Source organism: Hemiscyllium ocellatum, chromosome 9 (genome assembly GCF_020745735.1).
Source record: "Hemiscyllium ocellatum isolate sHemOce1 chromosome 9, sHemOce1.pat.X.cur, whole genome shotgun sequence".
Lineage (NCBI taxonomy): Eukaryota > Metazoa > Chordata > Chondrichthyes > Orectolobiformes > Hemiscylliidae > Hemiscyllium > Hemiscyllium ocellatum.
In genome coordinates this window covers 25,545,437-25,570,244 of record NC_083409.1, presented here as the reverse complement: position 1 = coordinate 25,570,244, position 24,808 = coordinate 25,545,437, and the positions used below count along the sequence as shown (strand labels likewise).

Sequence of the window (24,808 nt, the reverse complement as noted above, 5' to 3'; positions counted from 1 at the left end):
GTGTGTGTGTATATATAGAGAGAGAGAGAGAGAGAGAGAGAGAGAAGGGACTCAGCAGTCAGTAGAGACACTTGTTCAGTACAGCACAGGTATGGATAGTGGAGTCCGGTCAGCTCCACACCCTTCACTGCCTTTAGAACCTTGCCCAGTGTTTACTGTATTGTCATTGTGCAGGTCATCACAATAAAATGCACACTCACACACACACACGCCTTCTCAGCTGAACAAATGTTTATATTTTTGTATTGTACAAATCAGAGATAAAGCTGCAAGTGAGCTCTAAGACTCACTGTCCGTCAACAGGGTCACCACAACCTTCTGTCTCGCAAAGTGCCCATTTGGAGGAGTGTGTTCTGTCACTGTTTGTCTTTGAACTGTTCTGCAGCACCTTTTGGTATAACCCTCCTTTAGCAATGAGAGAAAGTGTTAACTCTTCAGTCTGTAACTGTTTTCTCTGTAAATACACTGTTTCAATTCTGGTTCAGTGGTGTGCTGTGTAATTGTACAGTTTTCCTGGTTCACTGTCCGGTGGTGGGGGGGGGGGGGGGGTTCCTTGCTGAGTTACTGGGGGTGGAATTACGCAGAATTGTGCAGCACAGCTATTTGGCCACTTCAGTGTCGGGTCAAACCCCTTGGGGCACCATTTCATTTTCTTTCCCCTTCGCGTTACTCTCTCTCGCCCCTCAAATACGTCAAGTTCCACATTCTCGCCACGCTGGGGTTGAGAAGTTTTCTCTGAGGTCTTCATTGGTTTATTTGTGTCTGTCTGTTAGTTACAGGATTCGGGTTTGAACGACTCCTGAGGATCAGTTACTGCATGCAAACAGTGACTGCTTACTCAGCAGAGCAAGAGCTGCTCACTAACTACAGACCACGCTTGTCCAACATTTATTTACACAGGTTGGAGCTGTGCTTCATTCTGGTGATCCTCGGGGTGGGGAAGGAGGTGTTGTGAACAGGCTAGCACACGGTTAAGCTGCATTTTCAGGAAAACATTCCAAAGTAATAACTCCAATTTGAGTAACTAATACAATTGGCCGTTCAAAAATATCAAGCAACAGAACTTGGCTTAAAAATCAGAGCTAAGGCAGCTGGTTTTGTGTCAAGTGGCCAAAGTCTTTACCAGACTCCCCCTAGAGAGAAACAGCAAGTGGTGATTTAACCTGAGAGTCATCTCTGGCAAAGGACGGGGTTGCGAAGGAGAGTCCTCCAATGGTGAGCTCAGCCAGTGATGGGAATCAAAACTCACATTGTGGCATCACTCTGCTTCACAAACCAACCCGTCTGAACCAAACTGACCCCCAGCACTGGCTTTAACACGGAGGTGCTAGATGGGTGGGAAGGTGTGGAGAAAGAGGTGGGAGGTGTATCCTAGTCATGCTCATCCTTCCCATCTCTCTCTCTCTCACTCACCTTATAGTCCGTCCCCCAATCTCACTCACCCCTCCCTCTCACCCACCACCCACCCCCCCAATCTCCCTCATCACACCCCCTCCCCACAGCCCAATTCTGACAGCACCACCTCCTCCCCCCTCCCCCATTCCCCACTGCCCAGCCTCACAACTCTGGTATTAAGGGCTGCGTGTCATTTCAGCAGGTAACAGGTTACTTATTGTGACTGCAGAGCTATTTCTTCATGAGGGTAAGGGTTACTTTACTATCGGCACAAAGTTACTTATTCAGCTTGGCAACAGGGAGAGTCCACCAAATTGCGAGTAAGAGAGGAATTTGCAGAGTGGGGGAAGCAGTTTACAATTTGCCTGGCCGTGGATGCGTTCTGTAGGACAAACTTTGATTATTAATCAGCGTTTTAACACCGAGCAGCAGCGGGCTTGGGATCCTGAATGGATGGAAACATGGAAAACCTTTAACATTCCAAACAGTTAGCAATGGTTTCACTGAACTCCTGATCTGATTGTAACACTCTGCGTATCCTTCGTTAGCTGGACAGTGATGGTGCAGGGGAATATGGGGGAAAAGGCACACTGGGCTGAGTGGCCTCCTGCACCATAACTATTCTGTGTAAAGGTGAAAGCTGACCTTCTCTCGAAGGGAACATTGTGCAGGTTCTGTTTGCCTCCTGGTGCCTCACTCTAGTGGCCATTCTTGATTGATCGACCTGGCAGCAGAGCACTGATGAACTATTCGACTATAGTGTGCATCACATTTCGCGTTTGCCCCTCGCCTCCATTCGGTCTCCAGAAGCGGTGCGCGTTTGCCCCTGAGCTCGGTGACCGGTGGGGAGGGGTATTAGGAACAAACACAGAAAAGGTACACACACCCCCACCCCACTCAGCAGGGAGCACTGACAGCCCGGAATGGTGCCTTTTGCGGTTGAATGGCCACTGCCTGAGGCATGTAGCTGCAGGATGGGGATGGGGATGGGGAAGGGGAATGAGTTGTGTCAAGAATGTTTTAAAACTAGAGCAGCTACCCCCCACTCCCCCCCCCCAAATGTTGTGGTTTAGCACAGTGGGGGGAGTGGGGGGAACGCGGATTGGCAGCTGTCAGTCACTGGTCCGCGAGGATGGTATCATGTGCCCAGCTCGATGGCACACTCATACCAGGCTTCGGGCCCGTGGCTGACAGACGAAAGGCCAAGCATCGTGAAGCCGGCCTTGGTGTAGAGGGGCAGCAACTGCTGGTGGCTGAGGAGGCAGATCCTCCTGGGAGGGGGCAGGGTGAGTGCAGCACGTGCCACGTAAGCGCGAAGCAAGCCCAGGGCCACCCCTCGGCGCCGCCACGCACCGTCGACGCACACGGAGTGAATGCAGATGGTGGTGCCCGTGGGTTCGTGGACGTCCATGGACTCCTCTGTCAGGTGATCCTCAAGCGAGCGGGTCCCACAGACAAACCCGATCAACTGGTCGTCAACAAAATGCCCTGGGAAAGAGATCGGATAAATCACCTTCGGTTTGATTTCCTACACTTCCCTCCCCCCACCAATGTGAACCAGGTTAGACCCTGGACTCTGCAGAGCCTTTACACAGAATACATTGCATGGCCAGCACAGAACACAGGCCATTCAGCCCCATCTGTCCATCTTGGTGTTTCTGCTTCATCTGAGCCTCCTCCCAGCCTTACATCATCTCGTCCCATCGACACAGTTACAACAGGTTCACTCTCTCACAACACTGGCCGTTGAAAAACACAGTTAGTCAAAATAAATGATATTCTTACAGTGAGTTGTGTTTTTTTCCCTAAAGATTTCACTCAGTTTTAGAATGATAGAATCATAGAATTTCCTAAAGGATGAAAGCAAGCCTTTCGGCCCATCAAGTTCATGCCAACCCTCTAAAAAGCATCCAGACCCACCCCCTACCCTTTCCCTGTAATCCTGCAAGTCCTATGGCCAATCCATCTAGCCTGCACACTATGGCATCCTAACCCACACATCTTTGGACTGTGGGAGGAAACTGAAGCATCCAGAGGAAACCCACGCAGACACGGGGAGAATGTGCAAACTCCACACACACAGTGGCCCGAGGCTGGATTTAAACCCAGGTCACTGCTGGTGCAAGGCAACAGTGCTAACCACCGAGTCATTGTGCCACCCTAATGATAGAGTCATACAGCATGGAAACAGAACCTTCAGTCCAACTCGTCTGCATTGACCAGACATCCCAATCTGACCGAGTCCCATTTGCGGGTACCCAGCCCATATCCCTCTAAACCCTTCCTATTCATATACCCATCCAAATACCTTTTAAATGTTGTAATTGTACCAGCCTCCACCACTTCCTCTGGCAGCTCATTTCATACACACGTCACTCTCGTTGAAAAAGTTGCCCCTTGGGTCTCTTTTATATCTTTCCCCTCTCACCCTAAACCTATGCCCTCTAGTTCTGGACTCTCCCACCCCAGGGAAAAGACTTTGCCTGTTTACCCTATCCATACCCCTCATAATTTTGTAAACCTCTATAAGGTCACCCCTCAGCCTCTGACGCTCCAGGGAAAACAGCCCCAGCCTGTTCAGCCTCTCCCTGTAGCTCAGATCCACCAACCCTGGCAACATCCTTGTAAATCTTTTCTGAACCCTTTCAAGTTTCACAACATCTTTCCGATAGGAAGGAGACCAGAATTGCACGCAATATTCCAACAGTGGCCTAACCAATGTCCTGTACAGCCGCAACATGACCTCCCAACTCCTATACTCAATACTCTGACCAATAAAGGAAAGCATACCTAACGCCGCCTTCACTATCCTGTCTACCTGCGACTCTACTTTCAAGGAGCTATGAACCTGCAATCCAAGGTCTCTTTGTTCAGCAACACTCCCTAGGACCTGACCATTAGTGTATGAGTCCTGCTAAGATTTGCTTTCCCAAAATGCAGCACCTTGCATTTATCTGAATTAAACTCCATCTGCCACTTCTCAGCCCACTGGCCCATCTGGTCCAGATCCTGTTGTAATCTGTGGTAACCCTCTTCGCTGTCCACTACACTTCCAACTTTAGTGTCATCTGCAAACTTACTAACTGTACCTCTTATGCTCGCATCCAAACCATTTATGTAAATGACAAAAAGTAGAGGGCCCAGCACCGATCCTTGTGGCACTCCACTGGTCACAGGCCTCCAGTCTGAAAAACAACCCTCAATCACCACCCTCTGTCTTCTACCTTTGAGCAAGTTCTGTATCCAAATGGCTAGTTCTCCCTGTATTCTATCAGATCTAACCTTGCTAATCAGTCTCCCATGGGGAACCCTATCGAACACCTTACTGAAGTCCATATAGATCACATCTACTGCTCTGCCCTCATCAATCTTCTTTGTTGCTTCTTCAAAAAACTCAATCAAGTTTGTGAAACATTATTTCTCATGCATAAAGCCATGTTGACTGTCCCTAATCAGTCCTTGCCTTTCCAAATACATGTACATCCTGTCCCTCAGGGTTCCCTTCAACAACTTGCCCACCACCGAGGTCAGGCTCACCGGTCTATAGTTCCCTGGCTTGTCTTTACCACCTTTCTTAAACAGTGGCACCACATTTGCCAACCTCCAGTCTTCTGGCGCCTCACCTGTGACTATCGATGATACAAATATCTCAGCAAGAGGACCAGCAATCACTTCTCTAGCTTCCCACAGAGTTTTCAGGTACACCTGATCAGGTCCTGGGGATTTATCCACTTTTATGTGTTTCAAGACATCCAACACTTGCTCCTCTGTAATATGGACATTTTTCAAGATGTCACCATCTGTTTTCCCATATTCTGTATCTTCCATATCCTTTTCCACAGTAAATACTGACGCAAAATACTCATTTAATATCGCTCCCATTTCCTGTGGCTCCACACAGAGGCCGCCTTGCTGATCTTTGAGGGGCCCTATTCTCTCCCAAGTTACCCTTTTGTCCTTAATGTATTTGTAAAACCCCTTTGGATTCTCCTTAATTCTGTTTGCCAAAGCTATCTCATATCCCCTTTTTGCCCTCCTGATTTCCCTCTTAAGTATACTCCTCCTGCCTTTATACTCTAAGGATTCACTCGATCTATCCTGTCTATACCTGACATATGCTTCCTTCTTTTTCTTAACAAAACCCTCAATTTCTTTGGTCATCCAGCATTCCCTATACCTACCAGCCTTCCCTTTGACCCTGACAGGAATATACTTTCCCTGGATTCTCGTTATCTCATTTCTGAACGCTTCCCATTTTCCAGCCGTCCTTTTACCTGCGAACATCTGCCTCCAATCAGCTTTTGAAAGTTCTAGCCTAATACCGTCAAAATTGGCCTTTCTCCAATTTAGAACTTCAACTTTTAGATCTGGTCTATCCTTTTCCATCACTATTTTAAATCTAATAGAATTATGGTCACTGGCCCCAAAGTGCTCCCCCACTGACACCTCAGTCACCTGCCCTGCCTTATTTCCCAAGAGTAGGTCAAGTTTTGCACCTTCTCTAGTAGGTACATCCACATACTGAATCAGAAAATTGTCTTGTACACACTTAACAAATTCCTCTCCATCTAAACCTTTAACACTATGGTAGTCCCAGTCGATGTCTGGAAAGTTAAAATCCCCTACCATAACTACCCTATTATTCTTACAGATAACCGAGATCTCCTTAGTAGTTTGTTTCTTAATTTCCCTCTGACTTTTAGGGGGTCTATAATACAATCCCAATAAGGTGATCATCCCTTTTTTATTTCTCAGTTCCACCCAAATAACTTCCCTAGATGTATTTCCGGGAATATACTCCCTCAGCACAGCTGTAATGCTATCCCTTATCAAAAATGCCATTCCCCTTCCTCTCCTCCCTCCCTTTCTATCCTTCCTGTAGCACTTGTTGCCTTCCCTGTTTGGCTCCTTGCATTGAAATAAATGAAGTCTCAGATTAATCTCTTTCCTCACTATCTCCCTGGGTCCCACCCGCCCATCTTACTTGTTTAAATCCTCCCGAGCAGCTCTAGCAAATCTCCCTGCCAGTAGATTAGTCCCCTTCCAATTTAGGTGCAATCTGTCCTCTTGTACAGGTCACTTCTACCTCAAAACAGCTTCCAAAGATCCAAAAATGTGAATCCTTCTCCCGAACACCAGCTCCTCAGCCATGCATTCATCTGCTCTATCCTCCTATTCCTGCTCGTAGCACCGGGAGTAATTTAGATATTGCTACTCTCGAGGACCTCCTTTTTAAATTCCTGCCTAACTCTCTGTAATCTCCCTTCAGAATCTCAACCTTTTCCCTTCCTATGTCGTTGGTTCCAAAGTGTACAATGACCTCCTGCTGGTCCCTCTCCACCTTCAGAACATTCTGCACCCTCCCTGAGACATCCTTGATCCTGGCACCAGGGAAGCAACACACCATTCTGATTTTTCACTGCTGGCCACAGAAACGTCAGTCTGTACCTCGGACTAGAGAATCCCCTGACACAATTGATCTTTTGGAACCCGACGTACCCCCCATTACATTAGAGCCAGTCTCAATACCAGAAACTTGGCTGTTCGTGCTACGATTCCCTGAGAATCCATCACCCCCTACACTTTCCAAAACAGTGTACTTGTTTGAAATGGGGATAGCCACAGAAGACTCCTGCACTAGCTGCCTACCTCTCTTACCTTACCTGGAGTTAACCCATCAATATGACTGTATCTGGAACATTTTCCCCTTCCTATAAATACCATCCATCACATCCCTTTGCTCTTGTAAATTTCTCATTGCCTCTAACTGTCTCTCCAACTGATCCATTTGCTCTGGTAGGATTCGCATCCTCAGTAACCCATAAACTCTCCCGAAACTCCCACATCCGACAAGAAGTATATATCAGTCTACTAAAGGCCATTTTTGCTTCTTTCAATTTACATACCCAGAAAACAGCATTGTCTTATTCCTCTACAAAACACAGCTTCAGGTTAAATTAATACTTATGGCTTATATTTTAAGTTTAGTCAAGAGACATTTCTCAATAAAGCATATAATCAAGAAAAAAAAACCACTCTACTCACTTCTGCAGACTTACTGTAGGCTGAAAATGTGTTGCTGGTTAAAGCACAGCAGGTTAGGCAGCATCCAAGGAACAGGAAATTCGACGTTTCGGGCCAGAGCCCTTCATCAGGAATCCTGAAAGGCTCTGGCCCGAAACGTCGAATTTCCTGTTCCTTGGATGCTGCCTAACCTGCTGTGCTTTAACCAGCAACACAAAATCAGACTTACTGTAAGGCCACACTTAAAATATCCACTTTCTGTTTCTGTGCTGTGACCTCTCCCAAACAGGTTCTTCCAAGATTAGTTGTGAATTTCACTGTTAATTTTCCCAGACACACTCTGATGTCCAGCGATACATGAATTCAAACAGCAAAGGCAGTAACTGGACAGGTTCACTGCTGTCAGTTAGCAGTGTAGGTGTCTTTCTCGCTCTCTCTCTCCTGCACTGACCTCACCATGTGTTTCCTTTGTCTGCTCCTCTCCCTTTTAAAAGTGCTGTTGTTTTGAATTTTTTTTTCCCCAAAACAATAGAACAGCATATAAAACTGTAATTGCTGCTCCTGGAATCTAAGGAAATCACCTCCAACACCTAAAATAACTCAAAAAAAAGGAGCAGCCTGTTACAGCCCGAAATTTTTCCCATCCTCCATCTTGGATTACCCAGAATCCTCAAGGCATTTCAGAGTCACTTTCACGGAGAAGAGCTTTTGAATTCCAGTTTTAACAACATTTCGGAAAGAATCAAACCAAGATAAACAACTTGGATGAGTATTTAGGAGACCTGGTGAGTGAGTGGGAAGATGACACCAAAATTGGTGATATAATGGACAGTCAAGGTGGTTATCTCAGGGTACACCAGGATCTTGATCAACTGGGCCAGTGGGCCCTGGAATGGCAGATGGAGTTTGGAGAAATGCAGGGCAGGATTTATACAATTATTGGGAGAGCCCTGGGGAGCGTTGCCAAACAGAGAGACCTAGGGATGCAGATACATAGTTCCTAGAAAGTGGCATCACAGGTAGACAGAAAAAGACATTTGGCATGCTGACTTTCATTGGTCAGGGCATTGAGTATAGAATCAATGGGGCATGTTACAGCTGTACAAAATATTGATAAGGCCTACAATTCTGGCTGCACTGCTTTAGGAAGGAAATTATTAAGGATGCTACCAAGACTTGGTGGGGGGGGGGTTAGATTGTAAGGAGAGGCTGGATAGGTTGGAACTTCTTTCCTTGGAACACAGGAGGGTGAGAGGAGACCTTATAAAGGTTGTAAAATCATGAGGGGCAGGGGTAAGGTGAATAGCCAAGGTCTTTTCCCCAGGTTAGGGGAGTCCAAAAGTGGAGCGTGTAAGTTTAACATGACAGGGGAAAGATTTAAAAGGGACCTGAGGGGCAATTATTTTACACTGAGGGTGGTGTATGCATCGAATGAGCTGCCAGAGGAAGTGGTAGAGGCTGGGACATTTACAACATTTAAGAGGCATTTGGACAGATGCATGGATAGGAAACATTTAGAGGGATAGGGGCCAAACACAGGCAAATGGGACTACTCAATTTAAGAAATCCGGTCGGCATGGACACAATGGGCCGAAAGGTCTGTTTCCGTGCAGTTACCTAGTCTATTCTCCACAGCAATATAATGAGAATCCAAAGGGATTTTACAAATACATTAAGGACAAAAGGGTAACTAGGGAGAGAATAGGGCCCCTCAAAGATCAGCAAGGCAGCCTTTGTGTGGAGCCTCAGGAGATGGGGGAAGATACTAAATGAGTATTTTGCATCAGTATTTACTGTGGAAAAGGATATGGAAGATATAGACTGTAGGGAAATAGATGGTGACATTTTGAAAAATGTCCATATTACAGAGGAGGAAGTGCTGGATGTCTTGAAACGCATAAAAGTGGATAAATCCCCAGGACCTGATCTCGGTGTACCCGAGAACACTGTGGGAAGCTAGAGAAGTGATTGCTGGGCCTCTTACCGAGATATTTAGATCATCAATAATCACAGATGAGGTGCCGGAAGACTGGAGGTTGGCTAACGTGATGCCACTGTTTAAGAAGGGCTGTTTAAAGACAAGCCAGGGAACTATAGACCGGTGAGCCTGACCTCGGTGGTGGGCAAGTTGTTGGCAGGAATCCTGAGGGACAGGATGTACATGTATTTGGAAAGACAAGGTCTGATTCGGGATAGTCAACATGGCTTTGTGCGTGGGAAATCATGTCTCACAAACTTGATTGAGTTTTTTTGAAGTAGTAACAAAAAGGATTGATGAGGGCAGAGCAGTAGATGTGATCTATGTGGACTTCAGTGAGGTGTCCAACAAGGTTCCCCATGGGAGACTGATAAGCAAGGTTAGATCTCATGGAATACAGGGAGAACTAGCCATTTGGATACAGAACTGGCTCAAAGGTAGAAGACAGAGGGTGGCGGTGGAGGGTTGTTTTTCAGACTGGAGGCCTGTGACCAGTGGAGTGCCACAAGGATCGGTGCTGGGTCCTCTACTTTTTGTCATTTATATAAATGATTTGGATGCAAGCATAAGAGGTACAGTTAGTAAGTTTGCAGATGACACTAAAATTGGAGGTGCAGCGGACAGCGAAGAAGGTTACCTCAGATTGCAACGGGATCTTGATCAGATGGGCTGAAGTGTGTCAGATAGAGTTTAATTCAGATAAATGCGAGGTGCTGCATTTTGGGAAAACAAATCTTAGCAGGACTTATACACCTTAAATGGTAAGGTTCTAGGGAGTGTTGCTGAACAAAGAGACCTTGGATTGCAGGTTCATAGCTCCTTGAAAGTGGACTCACAGGTAGATAGGATAGTGAAGGTGGCGTTTGGTATGCTTTCCTTTATTGGTCAGAGTATTGAGTACAGGAGTTGGGAGGTCATGTTGCGTCTGTACAGGACATTGGTTAGGCCACTGTTGGAATATTGCGTGCAATTCTGGTCTCCTTCCTATCAGAAAGATGTTGTGAAACTTGAAAGGGTTCAGAAAAGATTTACAAGGATGTTGCCAGGGTTGGAGGATCTGAGCTACAGGGAGAGGCTGAACAGGCTGGGGCTGTTTTCCCTGGAGCGTCAGAGGCTGAGGGGTGACCTTATAGAGGTTTATAAAATCATGAGGGGCATGGATAGAGTTTTCTCTGGGGTAGGGAGTCCAGACCTAGAGCGCATAAGTTTAGAGTGAGAGGGGAAAGATATAAAAGAGATCCAAGAAGCAACGTTTTCACACAGAGGGTGGTGCGTGTATGGAATGCGTCCCCAAAGGATGTGGTGGAGGCTGGTACAACCGCAACATTTAAGAGGCATTTGGATGGGTATATGAATAGGAAGGGTTTGGAGGGATATGGGCCGGGTGCTGGCAGGTGGGACTAGATTGGGTTGGGATATCTGGTCGGAATGGACGGGTGGGAAGGGTCTGTTTCCGTGCTGTACATCTCTGTGACTCTATAACTTGCTGAGCCTTCGGCCCCCCCCCCCCCTTCAATCCAGCTGCTCCCCTTTCACCATTCCTGGGTCTCCACTGAATCCTTGAAGATCAACTGAATGTCTCTTTTCTTCAGCATTAGTCAGGTCATTATCCAATTCCTGTTGTAAATCCATGGCTAACTCTGCCTTCCACCACAGCGTGGTGAGCTTTAAATCCATTGTACCCTTCCAAACGGATTTGGTTTTGATCAGGATTCCGAACTAAAAGACCTCCGGCCCTGTCGATCATTCTGACCACCTGATCCAACAAGAGGTAGCATTGGGCAGAGGAGGAAGGGAATGGGGAGCCAAACAATCTTCAAAATGGGCAAACTCCAACGACAAAGACTGAGGAGAGAAATTAAACCCCGGGCTGTCACCTCTGTGATAGCTGTGATGTCAAGGGTTAGATCCTCACCTCCAGAAATGGCAGACGCCTTACGGCTTAATTCAAAGTACGACTGAAGTAAAGTTCAACATTAAGAATACTGAGGTTAGGGAGGACCTAGTTCCTTTGGCAGGGGCAGGGACAGGGGCAGGGGCAGGGGCAGGGGTCCCTCTTAGGAACTGGGAAGGACCTAGTTCCCTTGGCAGAGGCTGTCTGGGAAGTGTGGTGCTGAAAAAGCACAGCAGGTCAGGCAGCATCTGAGCAGCAGGAGAAGGGCTCCACTCCTGATGAAGGGCTTTTGCCCGGAATGTCGATTCTCCTGCTCCTTGGATCCTGCCTGACCTGCTGTGCTTTTCCAGCAACACACACTCTTGATTCTGATCCCCAGCATCTGCAGTCCTCACTCTCTCCCTGCTGCCTGGTAAGTGTAGATCGAGAGCGATTAGCGGAAGGGTTAAGTGAGAATTTTGCTGAAAGTATTTTTCCTGGAGGGACTTTGGAATCTGGAACTCACTGGTGTTGTGGAGGCAAAGACCCTCAAACCTCAGTAAAACGTGGTTGTGTTTATGGGAATTGCCAGAGACACTGACTGACCAAGCGCTGCAAAACAGGGTTAGTTTTAAATGGTTGGAGCTTATCGATCTGCCCCCCCCCCCCCGGTGCTGTCTGAACACTGTCCCCAAAATGAAGGAAATGTGGGGTTCGGGCTAGTACAGACACAATGGACTCAATGGCCGCCTGTCAGATCTCAGGAGAGGTGAAGATGAGAGGGGGCAGATGTGATGCGCTGCCCCACAGACACAGACACAGACACAGACACAGACACACAGACACACACAGACACAGACACAGACACAGACACAGAGACACACACACACAGACACACACACAGTAGCATGTTAACCCAGCCCCTGACATCCTCCCTCCAGCCAGCCACCCCCTTACCCAAGAACAGCTCGCCAGCCTCCCTCTGCCGGTACTGCAGCTTCGCCAGGCTGGCCGCCTCCTCCGGGGGGTAACCCGCCGCCTCCAGAGCCCAGGCTGCGGCCACATCCCCCTCCGAGAGGGTCCTCAGCTCCCCCACCGCTCCCTGCATCCTGCTGCGGGCTCGCAACTGCCCACTTCCTCACAGTCCCCTTCCGGGGTGGGCGGGGGCCAATGGCTGTGTGGGGGGCGGGGCCAGTGGCAGTGTGGGGCGTGGCCTGGTGGGTGGGGGCGGGGCTAGTCTTATGGGGGTGCGGTCATGTGGCTGTGGGGCGGGGCTGGCGCTGTGGCCATCAGAGACTGTGCCCCCCCCCGGCTCACTAGCCTCATTGCAGCGTGTGGAACCTGAAGCCAGGATCCCCCTGATCCAGAGGTACCACTGCAGCACAACTATCCCACCTGCACTCCCTCTGCAGCCACTTCAGTTGTACCATTGGAAATCTTGTTCATAAATTTCTTGGGGTGGGTGCTATTGAAGGAACGTACAGAATTGGTTTTCATTAAGAGGTGAATCTAATCATCTCGGAGACAACATCCCCAAAAGTATGAGCAGTGGGAATTCGATTTATGGAGTCATACTTTTCTAAGTGAAAATTTCCATGTTGTAACAGGAACCTCCTAATAACTCCTGTGGATGAATCCATATCTCTCTCTATTAGGAGAAGTAATGAGCATGACAAAGGCACAATGTACTCTGTGTGGGGGGGGGGGGCTTCAATCTCCATCACACAGTGGCTCGATCTCACCACCCGCTGGATACGTGAAGGACATGGCTTCCAAGCTTGCAGCAGGGAGTGAAGGAACCAAGAGGAATGTGCCTCCACTAATCTGTCACAAATGCCAATCCCATTGACAGCGCCAGCAGGAGTAACCCACAGCACAGTCCTTGTGGAGACACAGCCCTGCCTTCACGCTCAGAGAACCCTCCAACACGCTGTGTGGCATTATCACTGTGCTCGACAGGGCAGACTTTGAACAGATCTAGCAACTCAAAAACTGAGCTGTGGCCGTAAGTTGCTGTCGGGCATCAGTATCAGCAGAATCGTGCTCTATTGCACAGCATATTCCCCAGTCTACCATTATATCAAGGCAGGTGATCAATCCTGGTTCAACATTAAGTGTGGGAGGGCATGCCAGGAGCAGGAAATACCAACCTGGCAAAGCCCAATGCATCAATGTAAAATATCAGACTGAGGCATCTGCAACTGGCTTCAGTCAGAAATGATGAGTAGATGATCCAGCTCAGATATAAATATCAGCTAAGGATGCTCTGCAGTTTTGGAGGGACCATCTATGTTGATCAGCTTTGGAAATAGCTCTTAAAGTACTTGCTGCCAACACAGGCATGTTGACACATTTTCACCCTGTCTGTCTTTCTGCTAAACACCTGAATTATTTCTGCACCCATTGACATCTCGAGCCATGGTACACACTCCGACAAGTCCCCAAATAGCTCACTGCTTTCACAAGGGCTTCCTTCCATTCACTATTATGACAGCATTATTCAGACTTTGTATCCTTGGAAGTAAACTTGGGCCAAATTGTTTTCCCAACACACAAAACAAATGATCTGAGGAGCTTTATGGAGCACACACTTGGATTGCTGCTGTCTGCTCCACTGGGTGAGAATTCCCACAGTGAGTGTGTGGTCTGGAGATGAATCCTTACATGTCGATGGATATACAGAAACTACTGAGGGTTGGAGGCAGAGCTGGTGTTCTGGGAAGTCTGCATATGTGCAAGATGGATGCCACAAGTTCTACAGATTCTCCCAATTATCTGACTTTGTCTAGTAGCAGAGGGCCTGTCATCACAGGAAAGATGAGGAGAAATTGTTTATGCAGTGAGTTACAGTTGGAACCAGGTTCAATACTAATTTCATAAACTTAATAAAAGCTTTAGATTTGTTTCATGGCCTACAGGGAGAGAGGGGAAAAGTGAGATCGCTTTTTCAAATGAGCTAGCCTGGGTATGGTGGGTCCCAAATGGCCTCACCCGAGGGGTATGCTGTATAACTCTGAGTCTACCTGTGGCCATAAGTCCAGCAGACGCCGCAGGGAAATGGCAGACTCTTGGTCTGCGGTCACTCTGAACCTATCAGTGTGTCCCCTGTGTCCTGACAGAGCCATGGTGGAATGTCAGGACTGCCATGTTTCTACAGGACTGAGCTGTGACTGTCCATCCACATGATCCAGACACAGCAACTTAGCTCTCCGACTGTGGAGGAGATGAGTGCTGAGAGCTGAGTGTGAGAGATCAGCAGATGAATTTAGGAGGGTTTGAATCATCAGTGGAGTGAGTGGATTGGGTTGAATGGTGCAGAAAGGATGTTGCTGATATGAAGAGGATGGAAAGAAACTACAGTTGTCCCAGGGAATCCTGGATTTTAATCAGAGTCTGAGAGGGAACCATCAATGATAGTATCAAAGAAACAAGTTTTAGTTTTGACAGTAAGGAAGGTAAAACCAAGATAATGACTGTTGCCTCTCTCTCTTTCTCTCTTTAACATGGAGGCCAATTATACCACCTGACCTGACTGGTTCTTTCAGCTAAATGTGGCAGACCAGGGATCAAACTCCCAGGGGGGAGTTTGTGACCAGTGAGACTTAATATTAATCCTCTCCAACCCAGTTTACAAACTCATCGAATTTGCGGAAGGACATTCCTCATTATTATCTCCAGGCAATAAAAACAGTTCCATACCCTACCTGGTGCACGAGGTTAAACAACCAACTGGAAAATGTTCTTTCCAGCGAAGCACTGACAATGTTTAATGACAAGTCACCCAGCACAGAATAAAGATGCATACAAGCTGCTGTCAAGTGAACTTTCTGAAATCTTCTAAATGTGCGGCTGTTTTGTTTGTGTCTTTGGCAGAGAAGGAAATCGATTAGTAAACCATTCAGAGGGACAAAGGTGGAGGATGCTTTTTGTAGGCAAGCATTAAGAGCAGATTCACCCCAGCAGAAGGATTAAGTAGCGAAGCAGAAAGCTTCCTTTAGATCAATGAAGTGAACTTTGGGACTCGGATGAAAATGTCAGTTTGGATGAACAACACTTTCTTAAGACAAGGAACTGACAAGCTGAAGGGATATGCCAAAGAGAAGCCAATGTTAGCTCTGGCATCCCAAATTGTATCATGCACAACGCGGGAAGGGCAATTTAGCTAGAGAATGTTAATTGTTCAATCTCTTACACTGGCCTCACGTGTCCTGACACCACTTGCTGCAGCACCAAGAAAAGCAGATCAGAAAGCTAGGGGTGAGATTGTGAGCCTGTATTGCTCTGTGCTGTAGCAGTAATTGGAATGTGTCTGTGACAGAGATTAGAAAGGATTCTGCATTAGGATTCCTGCCCCAAACCCTACCCCGCAATGCTACCTAGAAACAGCAGATACATCTTCATTGGGTGAGACTGGTCCCCTTTATGAAAGACCCCGTAGTCAAACACTCACTCACTTTCACACACACACACACACACACACACACACACACACACACACACATCAGTTACTGAGACATATTGGTAATACATGGAAAGGGAAAAATGACCCAGAAGAATTCAGAGTAGACAGTGGAAAGGTGTGTCTTCTCGGGCAGCATGGGGATGGCTCACAGTGCCAGGGATCTGGGTTCATTTCCAGCCTCAGGCAACTGAATGGAGTTTGCACATTGTCCCCGTGTCTGTGTGGGTTTCCTCCCACAGTCCAAGGATGTGCAGGTCAGGTGGATTAGCCATGGGAAATGCAAGGTTACAGGGATGGGGTGGGTCAAGGTAGGATGCTGTTCAGAGGGTTGGTATGGACTCGATAGGCTGAATGACCTGCTTCTACACTGTATGGATTGTGTGTGGTGCAGGGACACTCACAATGCTGTTATGGGGGGAGTTCCAAAGTTTTGACCCAGTGACATTGATAGTGATATATTTCCAATCAGGATGGTGAGTGGCCGAGAAGGGAAGTTGCAGATGATGGTGTTCCCGTGTATCTGCTGCCCTTGTTCTTGCAGATAGTAGTGGCCGTAGGTTTGGAAGGAGCTGTCAAAGGGAACTCGAGTTGTCGCAGTGCCTCTTGGAAACAGAACACTGATGGTACCGTGTGCACATGCAGGTAAGAGTGAATGCTGAAGGTGGTGGGTGTGGGGCCAATGAGGCGGGCTGCTTCAATGGGGAGTTCTTGAGTGTTGTTGGAGCTGCACCCATCCAGTCAAGTGAGGAGTATTCCATCACGCTCCTGATTTGTGTCGTGTAGAAGGTGGACACAGTTTGGGGAGTCAGGAGGTGAATCATCCACCGAGGAATTTCTAACTACTGACTAGCTCATATAACCATGGGATTTATAACTACTGACTAGCTCATATAGCCATGGGAATTCTAACTACTGACTAGCTCATATAACCCTGGGATTTATATGGCTTGCTCAGCTCAGTAACTAGCCACAGGGATGTTCATTTTGAGAGTTTCAGCAAATTACAATGCTATGGAATGCCTGGGGCGGTGGTTAGATTGCCCACTAAGGGGAGGCGGTCTTCGCCTTGCGTTTGTGCAATGCAAATGTGACCTACCACTTGTCAGCCCCAGCCTGGATAGTGTCCAGATCTTGTTACATTTGAACATGGACGGCTTCAGTACCCGAGGAGTCGTAAACAGTGCTGAACATTGTGCAACCATCAGCCAACATCCCCACTTCTGACCATACGATGATTAAAGATCGTTGAAGCAGCTGAAGATGGTTGGGCCGAGGATACTACCTTGAGAAACTGTTACAGAGATGTCCTGGAGCTGAGATGACTGGCCTCCAACAACCACGACCATCTTATGTGCCAAGTACAACTCCAACCAACAGTAATATCCCCCCTCAAATGCCATTACCAACCATAACTATCATTAACAAAACATTGTTCCTGATATGAATTAATACTAACATTGATGGACACACTGCTTTTGATAGAACTAGAGATCTGAAAATGGACAAAGTGACTGGACTGGTTGATATCAACCTTAGGAGAGATAGGTCAAGTATGGTATCCCTTTTGCCCACCCATAATGTCTAACTATTGGGGAAAGAGGCTAAAGGTATACCACCTTTAAGACAGAGACCAGTCAGGGCAACGTCACCAATAGGATAGGTACTTCAGGGGACCATTTGGGATCCTTGCTGTGATTACTTGGATACAGAAGGGACACTGAACAAGGCCCTAGTAAAGACACATCCCACAAAACGGATTGTCTTTTGAAGGAATCACCTAGATGCTCAATGAGGAAGGTCAAACTAGCTCAGGAGCTGGGAGCCACATCTTAGAGAAGAGTACACTAAGTGGTGATATGTTTGCTCACAGTTTATAAGAGAATGGAAATAGACTGTATTTGTTTGATTGATTGGGGAAGAATCTCACAAATTAAAATGGTGACTTGCAAGGGTAGACCTAGGTTAGTCAAGAGGTAGTTCTTCCCCAAAGAATAGTGGATATTCTGACACAGGCAGCCCCGCATATGCATTTGACATTAATGCACGGAAATTAAGCAAGAGCTAGTCTGTTTCTGACTAGAATAGAGGTCATTGTGTATATTGGGTACTTACTACATGGAACCACGACACCAGAGTGAGACAAGTTTCCATCTCCATGGATGATCAGAGAATAATTGCAAGTCCTTTTCTCCCAAACTGCCCTGTACTTTCATTTTTCCTTTGGCTTTTCTCCCTAAAGTGTCAGATGCTGAGGGGTGACTTTATGGAGGTTTATAAAATCATGGGGGGCATGGACAGAGTAAATAGCCAAGGTCTTATTCCTTGAGTTGGGGAGCCCAAAATTAGAGGGCACAGTTTTAAAGTGAGAGGGGAAAGATTTAAAAGAGACCGAAGGGGTAACTTGTTCACACAGAGGGTGGTGCATGTCTGGAATGAGCTGCCAGAGGAAGTGGTGAAGGCTGGTACAATTACAGCATTTAAAAGACAACTGGATGGGTATATGAATAGGAAGGGCTCAAAGGGATATGGGCCAAATACTGGCAAATGGGACTAGGTCAGATTGGGATGTCTGGTCAGCATGGATGAGTTGGACTGAAGGTCTGTTTCTGGGTTGTATGACTATAATCACCTGATTTCTGTCAGAGATAAGGTTTGGAATTGTTTGGTAGGCTGAGTACACCTTGTCCATCATTGTTTGGACATTCAACCCTGCGGGAATACCAGCACGGCTTATTCCTAGAACACTAAGATTATCAGTCCAGTAAGATTACCACTATACCACCACCTCCTCTGAATAAATGGTAAGTAGCATGTGCGCCACATAAATACCAGGCTTCGACCTTGACATTCAATGCCATTATCACTGAATCTCCAACTATCCATCAACCTGAGGATTACTATTGACCAGAAAACGAACTAAACCAGTCATATAAATACTGTGGCTACAGCAGCAGGTCAGAAGTTGGAATGCTGCAAAAAAATAATTCACCTTCTGACTCCCCAGATCTGTCCACCACCTTTTAGGCATCAGTCAGGGGTATGATAGAATAAATACAACTTCCTGGATGAGTGCAGTTCCAACAATACTCAAGATCCCTGACACCATTAGCAGTGTAAGCATTGTAAGCCACCACCTTCTTCAGGAAGGACTCATGCCCGAAACGTCGACTCTCCTGCTCCTTGGATGCTGCCTGACCTGCTGCACTTTTCCAGCAACACATTTTCAGCTCTGATCTCCAGCATCTGCAGTCCTCACTTTCTCCATCGATTATAATTGGATGGGTTTTGTGTCTGCATGTGCACATAATTTTCTAATGGAGCCCTACTGAAGCTTTCTGACATGGAGTATGATCAGCACCGCCTGAGCTTAAAGGGCTAATTAAAAATCAACTGTCATAATCCTCCAAATAAAGGAACAGTCAAGACTATTTTGATCCAGGAGTACAGGGCTTTACTGGGGCTTTCCAAAGGAGAGAGTGATATGCCAAACTGATCACCAAGAGTTCCTACATTGGTTTGATCAATGCAAGTGTAGCTAACATAATTCACTGTCTTTTGTGTCAATTGCTTAGCCCTGTATTAGCTATTACTGTACTGCACCTGGAAGAAATCTCCCTCTGAACTTCATGGGAGAGCCAAGATGGTGCCAAAGTGTGGCAACTGTGCAGGCTCTCAACAGCCAACCTTACTCTTCCATATCGTATGATCATTCTGCTATTTTAAAACTCAATTCTAAGTCTGTTAAAATTACAATGTTCTCTTAAATCTCACTTTCTCTGAAACAGTAATATTGTATTCTTCACTCTGTTCTATTACTCTGATGCACTTTGTACAGTATGATCTGCCTGCACTGCACGCAAAACAGAACTAGGTACATGTGATAATAATAAATCAAACCAACTCAAGTGCAAGAATGGCTTCGGGGAGCAAAAACATCAAAATTTCAAAATGACTGAAGTGCAGAAAGCTGGGAAAGGAGTGAAGAATTTGCTTCTCCCAATTGAGGGCTCTTTACAATCAACATCTGAAGAAAGTGGGAGATATTCGAAATCTTCTTTCAGATTCAGAATTGGACATTTTTTTATTCCACATTAAGAATGTAATTTTTCCAATCTCACCATATTTTCCCAGCTCACTAACCAATGCCCATGTCAGTCTAATGGAAAGACAGTGCCCACTAGTTATATACCATGCAAAAAGGTTATAGAGGTGCAGGAATATCTCTGACAATAACCTGGGACTGTGCAGTGTTGCTGCCACTGCTGTAACAACATGATCTTCCTGTCAAGCGTGAGGATAGTTTGACATTTTCTTTTACTGGCCTGAACTACATGGTGGCCATCATGAGAGCTGCTCTCAGTGAGGCATCCCTGAATACTGACCCCAGTAAATGATGATCCCACTAAGTCATCTCCCAACACCCATCTGATCAATGGTGCTAATAACACTCATTCAATGCACAAACTGATACCATGCCTTTGGACAAATGGACCAACAGGCCATCTAGCAGTTCGAATGCACGTCCCTTCCACACTGTAAGTAATTTAATCTAAAGATACTCTTCCTTTCTGTCAGTTAACATCTCTATTGTGCCTACATCACAGGATTTTCCACTATCAATCTGCTTCCTGTACTCAAGTGAACATATCTGGAGAAGGAAGATCAAGAATCAACTTCCCAACTGGAATAACCTACCAATGGGAATACATTCCAGTCCTTTAACCATTTATTTATTTTAATTTGCCATAATGTTACAATTCGCTGGGGTAGCATGCTGGCAATCAAACCCTGCTATTCTCACATCATTCCTCAATAGAAGACGCTAAATGTTTTCAAGGCAGAGATTGATAGATTCTTGATGTCTCGAGGAATTAAGGGCTACGGGGAGAATGCTGGTAAGTGGAGTTGAAATGCCCATCAGCCATGATTGAATGGCGGAGTGGACTCGATGGGCCAAATGGCCTTACTTCCACTCCTATGTCTTATTTGCCTGACTTTTACATCTAGGTTGCCAGGAAGCACAGACATTTTTGTATTTAATAAGAATTGCTCCTGATTACAAGTAAATACATTCCAACTATAAGTAAACAATTATGTACCATTGGCATTCAAGTCCACTAACTGAAATGCTAACTTCCCCTTATAAAACTTATCCACTATACGCACAAAGACAGAGGCAGGGACAGGCAAATAAATAGGTATTCTGGGCAGAGGGAAAGATGAGGAAGACAATTCTCATCCACAGGATTTGCTGAGATGATCCTTTGCTGATCAGAACACTGCTTTCTTCTCCAGATACTTTCTCTTGAGTGATATTGGAAAATTCTATGATGTAGGCACAATAGAGATGTTAACTGACAGAAAGGAAGAGTATCTTTAGATTAGATGACTTACAGTGTGGAAACAGGCCCTTCGGCCTAACAAGTGCACACCAACCCGCCGAAGCGCAACCCACCCAGACCCATTCCCCTACACCTAACACTACAGGCAGTTTAGCATGGCCAATTCACCTAACCTGCATGTTTTTGGACTGTGGGAGGAAACCGGAGCACCCGGAGGAAACCCACACAGACACGGGGAGAATGTACAAACTCCACATAGTTGCCTGAGGTGGAAATTGAACCCGGGTCTCTGGCGCTGTGAGGCAGCAGTGCTAACCACTGTGCCACCCATCGTTTAGATATTAACGATGAAACTACTTCGCTGCTGATATAGGGCAACTCTTATAGCATTGTGGCAGTGTCCCTACCTTTGAGACAGAATTCCACTACCTACCCGATTTGAACATGATTAATTAAAAAATAATTGTACCCGGAGATATGCCACCCAGTGAAAGCTATTATACGTATAATTAAGAGACAGAGTAGAAGTTACAAGCCCCCTGATAGCAACTGTGAAGCAGTAGATTGTGTAAATACAGATTGGACAAGCATGTAGCAGCAGCCATTAATGGAGGTATTTAACTCTCACTTTGACTGGGCCACGCAGGCCAGCATGTCAGAAAGGTAGTGAAATTCATGTCTATATCTGGAACAGTTTCTGCAGCAGTGTCTTAGAACCAACAAGAGTCTAGATTGAGTAATGTGTTCCATTTAATTAACAGCCAAACTGTACGCAAACATTTATCTAATGCTGAACTCAACCAATTTATGATAATTACAATCTAAAGGGAGACATTACAATGTCGTGATTAAAAGGGAAAAACACAAATCAATAGAGTTAAGTAGGCCCGAGATTGCCAATGAACTGAATAAATCTGATAATGAATAAGATATTATCCATGTTAAAAAAGAACACTATACCAACTCGAAGGAGCAAGAACTTTACTTGCCAGAGAGGTCAGCCATGGACATCTAACTAGGTAAGGGTCAAAAAACCAGAAGGAAAAGAAAAATGATTTTTAAAAAAAGACAGGCCTTGACACGTGAAAAAAACAAAGATCAGAAAAAGATGAAGAAACACAGCTGTAAACAGGAAACATGAGCTGAAACTTGCAGCGCATATAAAAATGAACAATAAAGTTACAATGGTGGTCAGAAGTAACATGGCCCATTGAAAAAATTATTAATCCTCCTTGTGCCTACCTACACAAGATGGCTCACCTCCTTTATTCTGAAACTATGTCTCCTTGTTTGAGATCCCACATCAGTGGAAATATTGTTTCCCTGTCAAACCCACTCAGAATCTTAAATGCTGCAATAAGATCACTTCTTCATCCCAGGAATGAACCTACTTTGAACAACTTTGTGCAAATATATCCATCCTTAAATAGTACCAAAACTGTGTATAATGTTCTGGGTGTGGATCTCACCAACACCCTGTACAGTTCTTATAACTCTTCCTTACTTTTACAATCCAAATTCCTTACAATAAATACCTTCATTTCATTTGCTTACCTAATTACTTGCTGTACTTGTATACTAATTCATATAGAACAGCCAGGTCCCTGTGCACGGCAGCCTTCTGTGATTTCTCTCCATCTGAGTAACACTCTTCTTAGCAAACTTGTTAAATCTCCATTTTCCCACATTATGCTTCACCTGCTAAACGTGTCCCCTCATTTAACCTGTTTATATAATTTTATAGACAGTGTGTGCTCCGCACAACTTAGCTTTTCCAACTCGCTTTGTATCATCAGTAAACAGAAAATGGTGGATTTGGAGGATAATCACTAGGTGTTAGTATTTACAACAAAGAGGCACTAAAATGCCAAAAAATCCCAAGGAAATTAATATCAAATGAGACAGGCACTCACCAAAGTCAACATTAAGCAAAAACACAGCAATACAGGACATGATGTCATTGAAGAGTAAAAATTCCCCAAGGTCAGATGGTTTTAAAGGAAATGTCTGTTAATGCCAAATTCTAATCTGCTGAAGCTCTCATATACCAGGATATGAAAATCTCCAGTATTTAAAAGAGAGGAAAACTAGGAAATGATATGCTAGCATGTGTTGACAGGATATTACTAGAGTTTGTAATTAAGGATAAAGTGATTGAGTACCTTGAAAGTGTTCAACCTATTAGAAAGAACCAACATGGAATTGTATTGGACAGTTCATTCTCAATCAGAGAAAGGTTTTTGAAGGCAGGACTAAAGTAATGCACAGGGAATATCTGTAAATGTTCTCATTTGGATTTCCAGACAGCTCTCATTACAGACTGCTGGCTAAAGGTCTAACCCATGGACCTGAAAGCAAACTATTTACAGTACCTGCTTAGGAAATCAGCTGACTGGTCAGAGGATAGGGAGAATGGGGAAGTATTGTGACTGATTAAATGCGATCCTGCAAGATGAGTGTTGGGGCCTCAACTATTCACTGCAGTTATTCATAGCCACGTGTCCAAATTTGCTGATGATATGAAGATCCAAACATTACATTGGATATTGAATGAATAGGTAAAACTGTGGCAAATGGATTTCAGTACAGGTAACTATGAAGGCACTTATTATGGATACAGATGGGTTAGCATACTTCCTACTGATGCAAAGCTGGAAACAGTGGATGTTTAAAGGAACATTAGTGTGTGTGTACTCGGTTCATTAAAATGTCATGAATACTGAAAGTAAACGATGGTTAGCATTTGTTGTGGTTCTGTTCGCCGAGCTGGAAGTTTTTGCTGCAAACGTTTCGTTCCCTGGCTAGGGAACATCATCAGTGCTATTGGAGCCTCCTGTGAAGCGCTGCTTTGATGTTTCTTCCGGTATTTATAGTGGTTTGTTCTTGCCGCTTCCGGGTGTCAGTTTCAGCTGTAGTAGTTTGTATGTGGGGTCCAGGTCGATGGGTCTGTTGATGGATGTTCTTGCCGCTTCCAGGTGTCAGTTTCAGCTGTAGTGGTTTGTATATGGGGTCCAGGTCCATGTGTCTGTTAATGGAGTTTGTGGATGAATGCCATGCCTCTAGGAATTCCCTGGCTGTTCTCTGTCTGGCTTGTCCTATGATGGTGGTGTTTTCCCAGTCAAATTCATGTTCCTGGTTGTCTGAGTGTATGGCTACTAGGGATAGCTGGTCGTGTCGTTTTGTGGCTAGCTGATGTTCATGGATGCGGATTGTTAGCTGTCTTCCTGTTTGTCCTATATAGTGTTTTGTGCAGTCCTTGCATGGTATTTTGTAAACTACGTTAGTTTGGCTCGTGCTGGCTATTGGGTCCTTTGTTCTAGTGAGTTGTTGTCTGAGTGTGGAAGTTGGCTTGTGTGCTGTTATGAGTTCTAAGGGTCGCAGTAGTCTGGCTGTCACTTCTGAGACGCTCCTGACGTATGGTAGTGTGGCTAGTCCTTTTGGTTGTGGCATGTCCTCGTTCCGTGGTCTATCTCTTAGGCATCTGGTGATAAAGTTGCGTGGTTATCCGTTTTTGGCGAATACCTTGTATAGGTGTTCCTCTTCCTCTTTTCGCAGTTCTGGTGTACTGCAGTGTGTTATGGCTCTTTTGAATAGTGTCCTGATGCAGCTTCGTTTATGTGTGTTGGGGTGGTTACTTTCATAGTTTAGGACTTGGTCTGTGTGTTGGTTTCCTGTGTACCCTTGTGGTGAATTCTCCGTTGGGTGTTCTCTCTACTAACACGTCTAGGAATGGG

The 24,808-nt window shown here is 45.7% G+C and overlaps 1 protein-coding gene across 2 annotated transcripts; it reads right to left on the bottom strand.

The window, feature by feature from the left end:
- Positions 1–213: 213 nt before the first annotated feature.
- LOC132818940 (uncharacterized) lies at positions 214–12,413 on the bottom strand. 2 transcript variants are annotated; one of them, XM_060830085.1, is made up of 3 exons: positions 12,228–12,413; positions 2,749–2,883; positions 214–405 (listed from the first exon to the last, which is right to left on the bottom strand). In XM_060830085.1, exons 1-3 carry the CDS (start codon positions 12,376–12,378, stop codon positions 287–289), a joined length of 405 nt encoding a protein of 134 aa, XP_060686068.1. In that variant the 5' UTR covers positions 12,379–12,413; the 3' UTR covers positions 214–286. The 2 variants fall into 2 exon arrangements, with proteins under 2 accessions (XP_060686068.1, XP_060686067.1); XM_060830084.1 differs by lacking the exon at positions 214–405 and having other exon boundaries at positions 1,549–2,883.
- Positions 12,414–24,808: the final 12,395 nt, after the last annotated feature.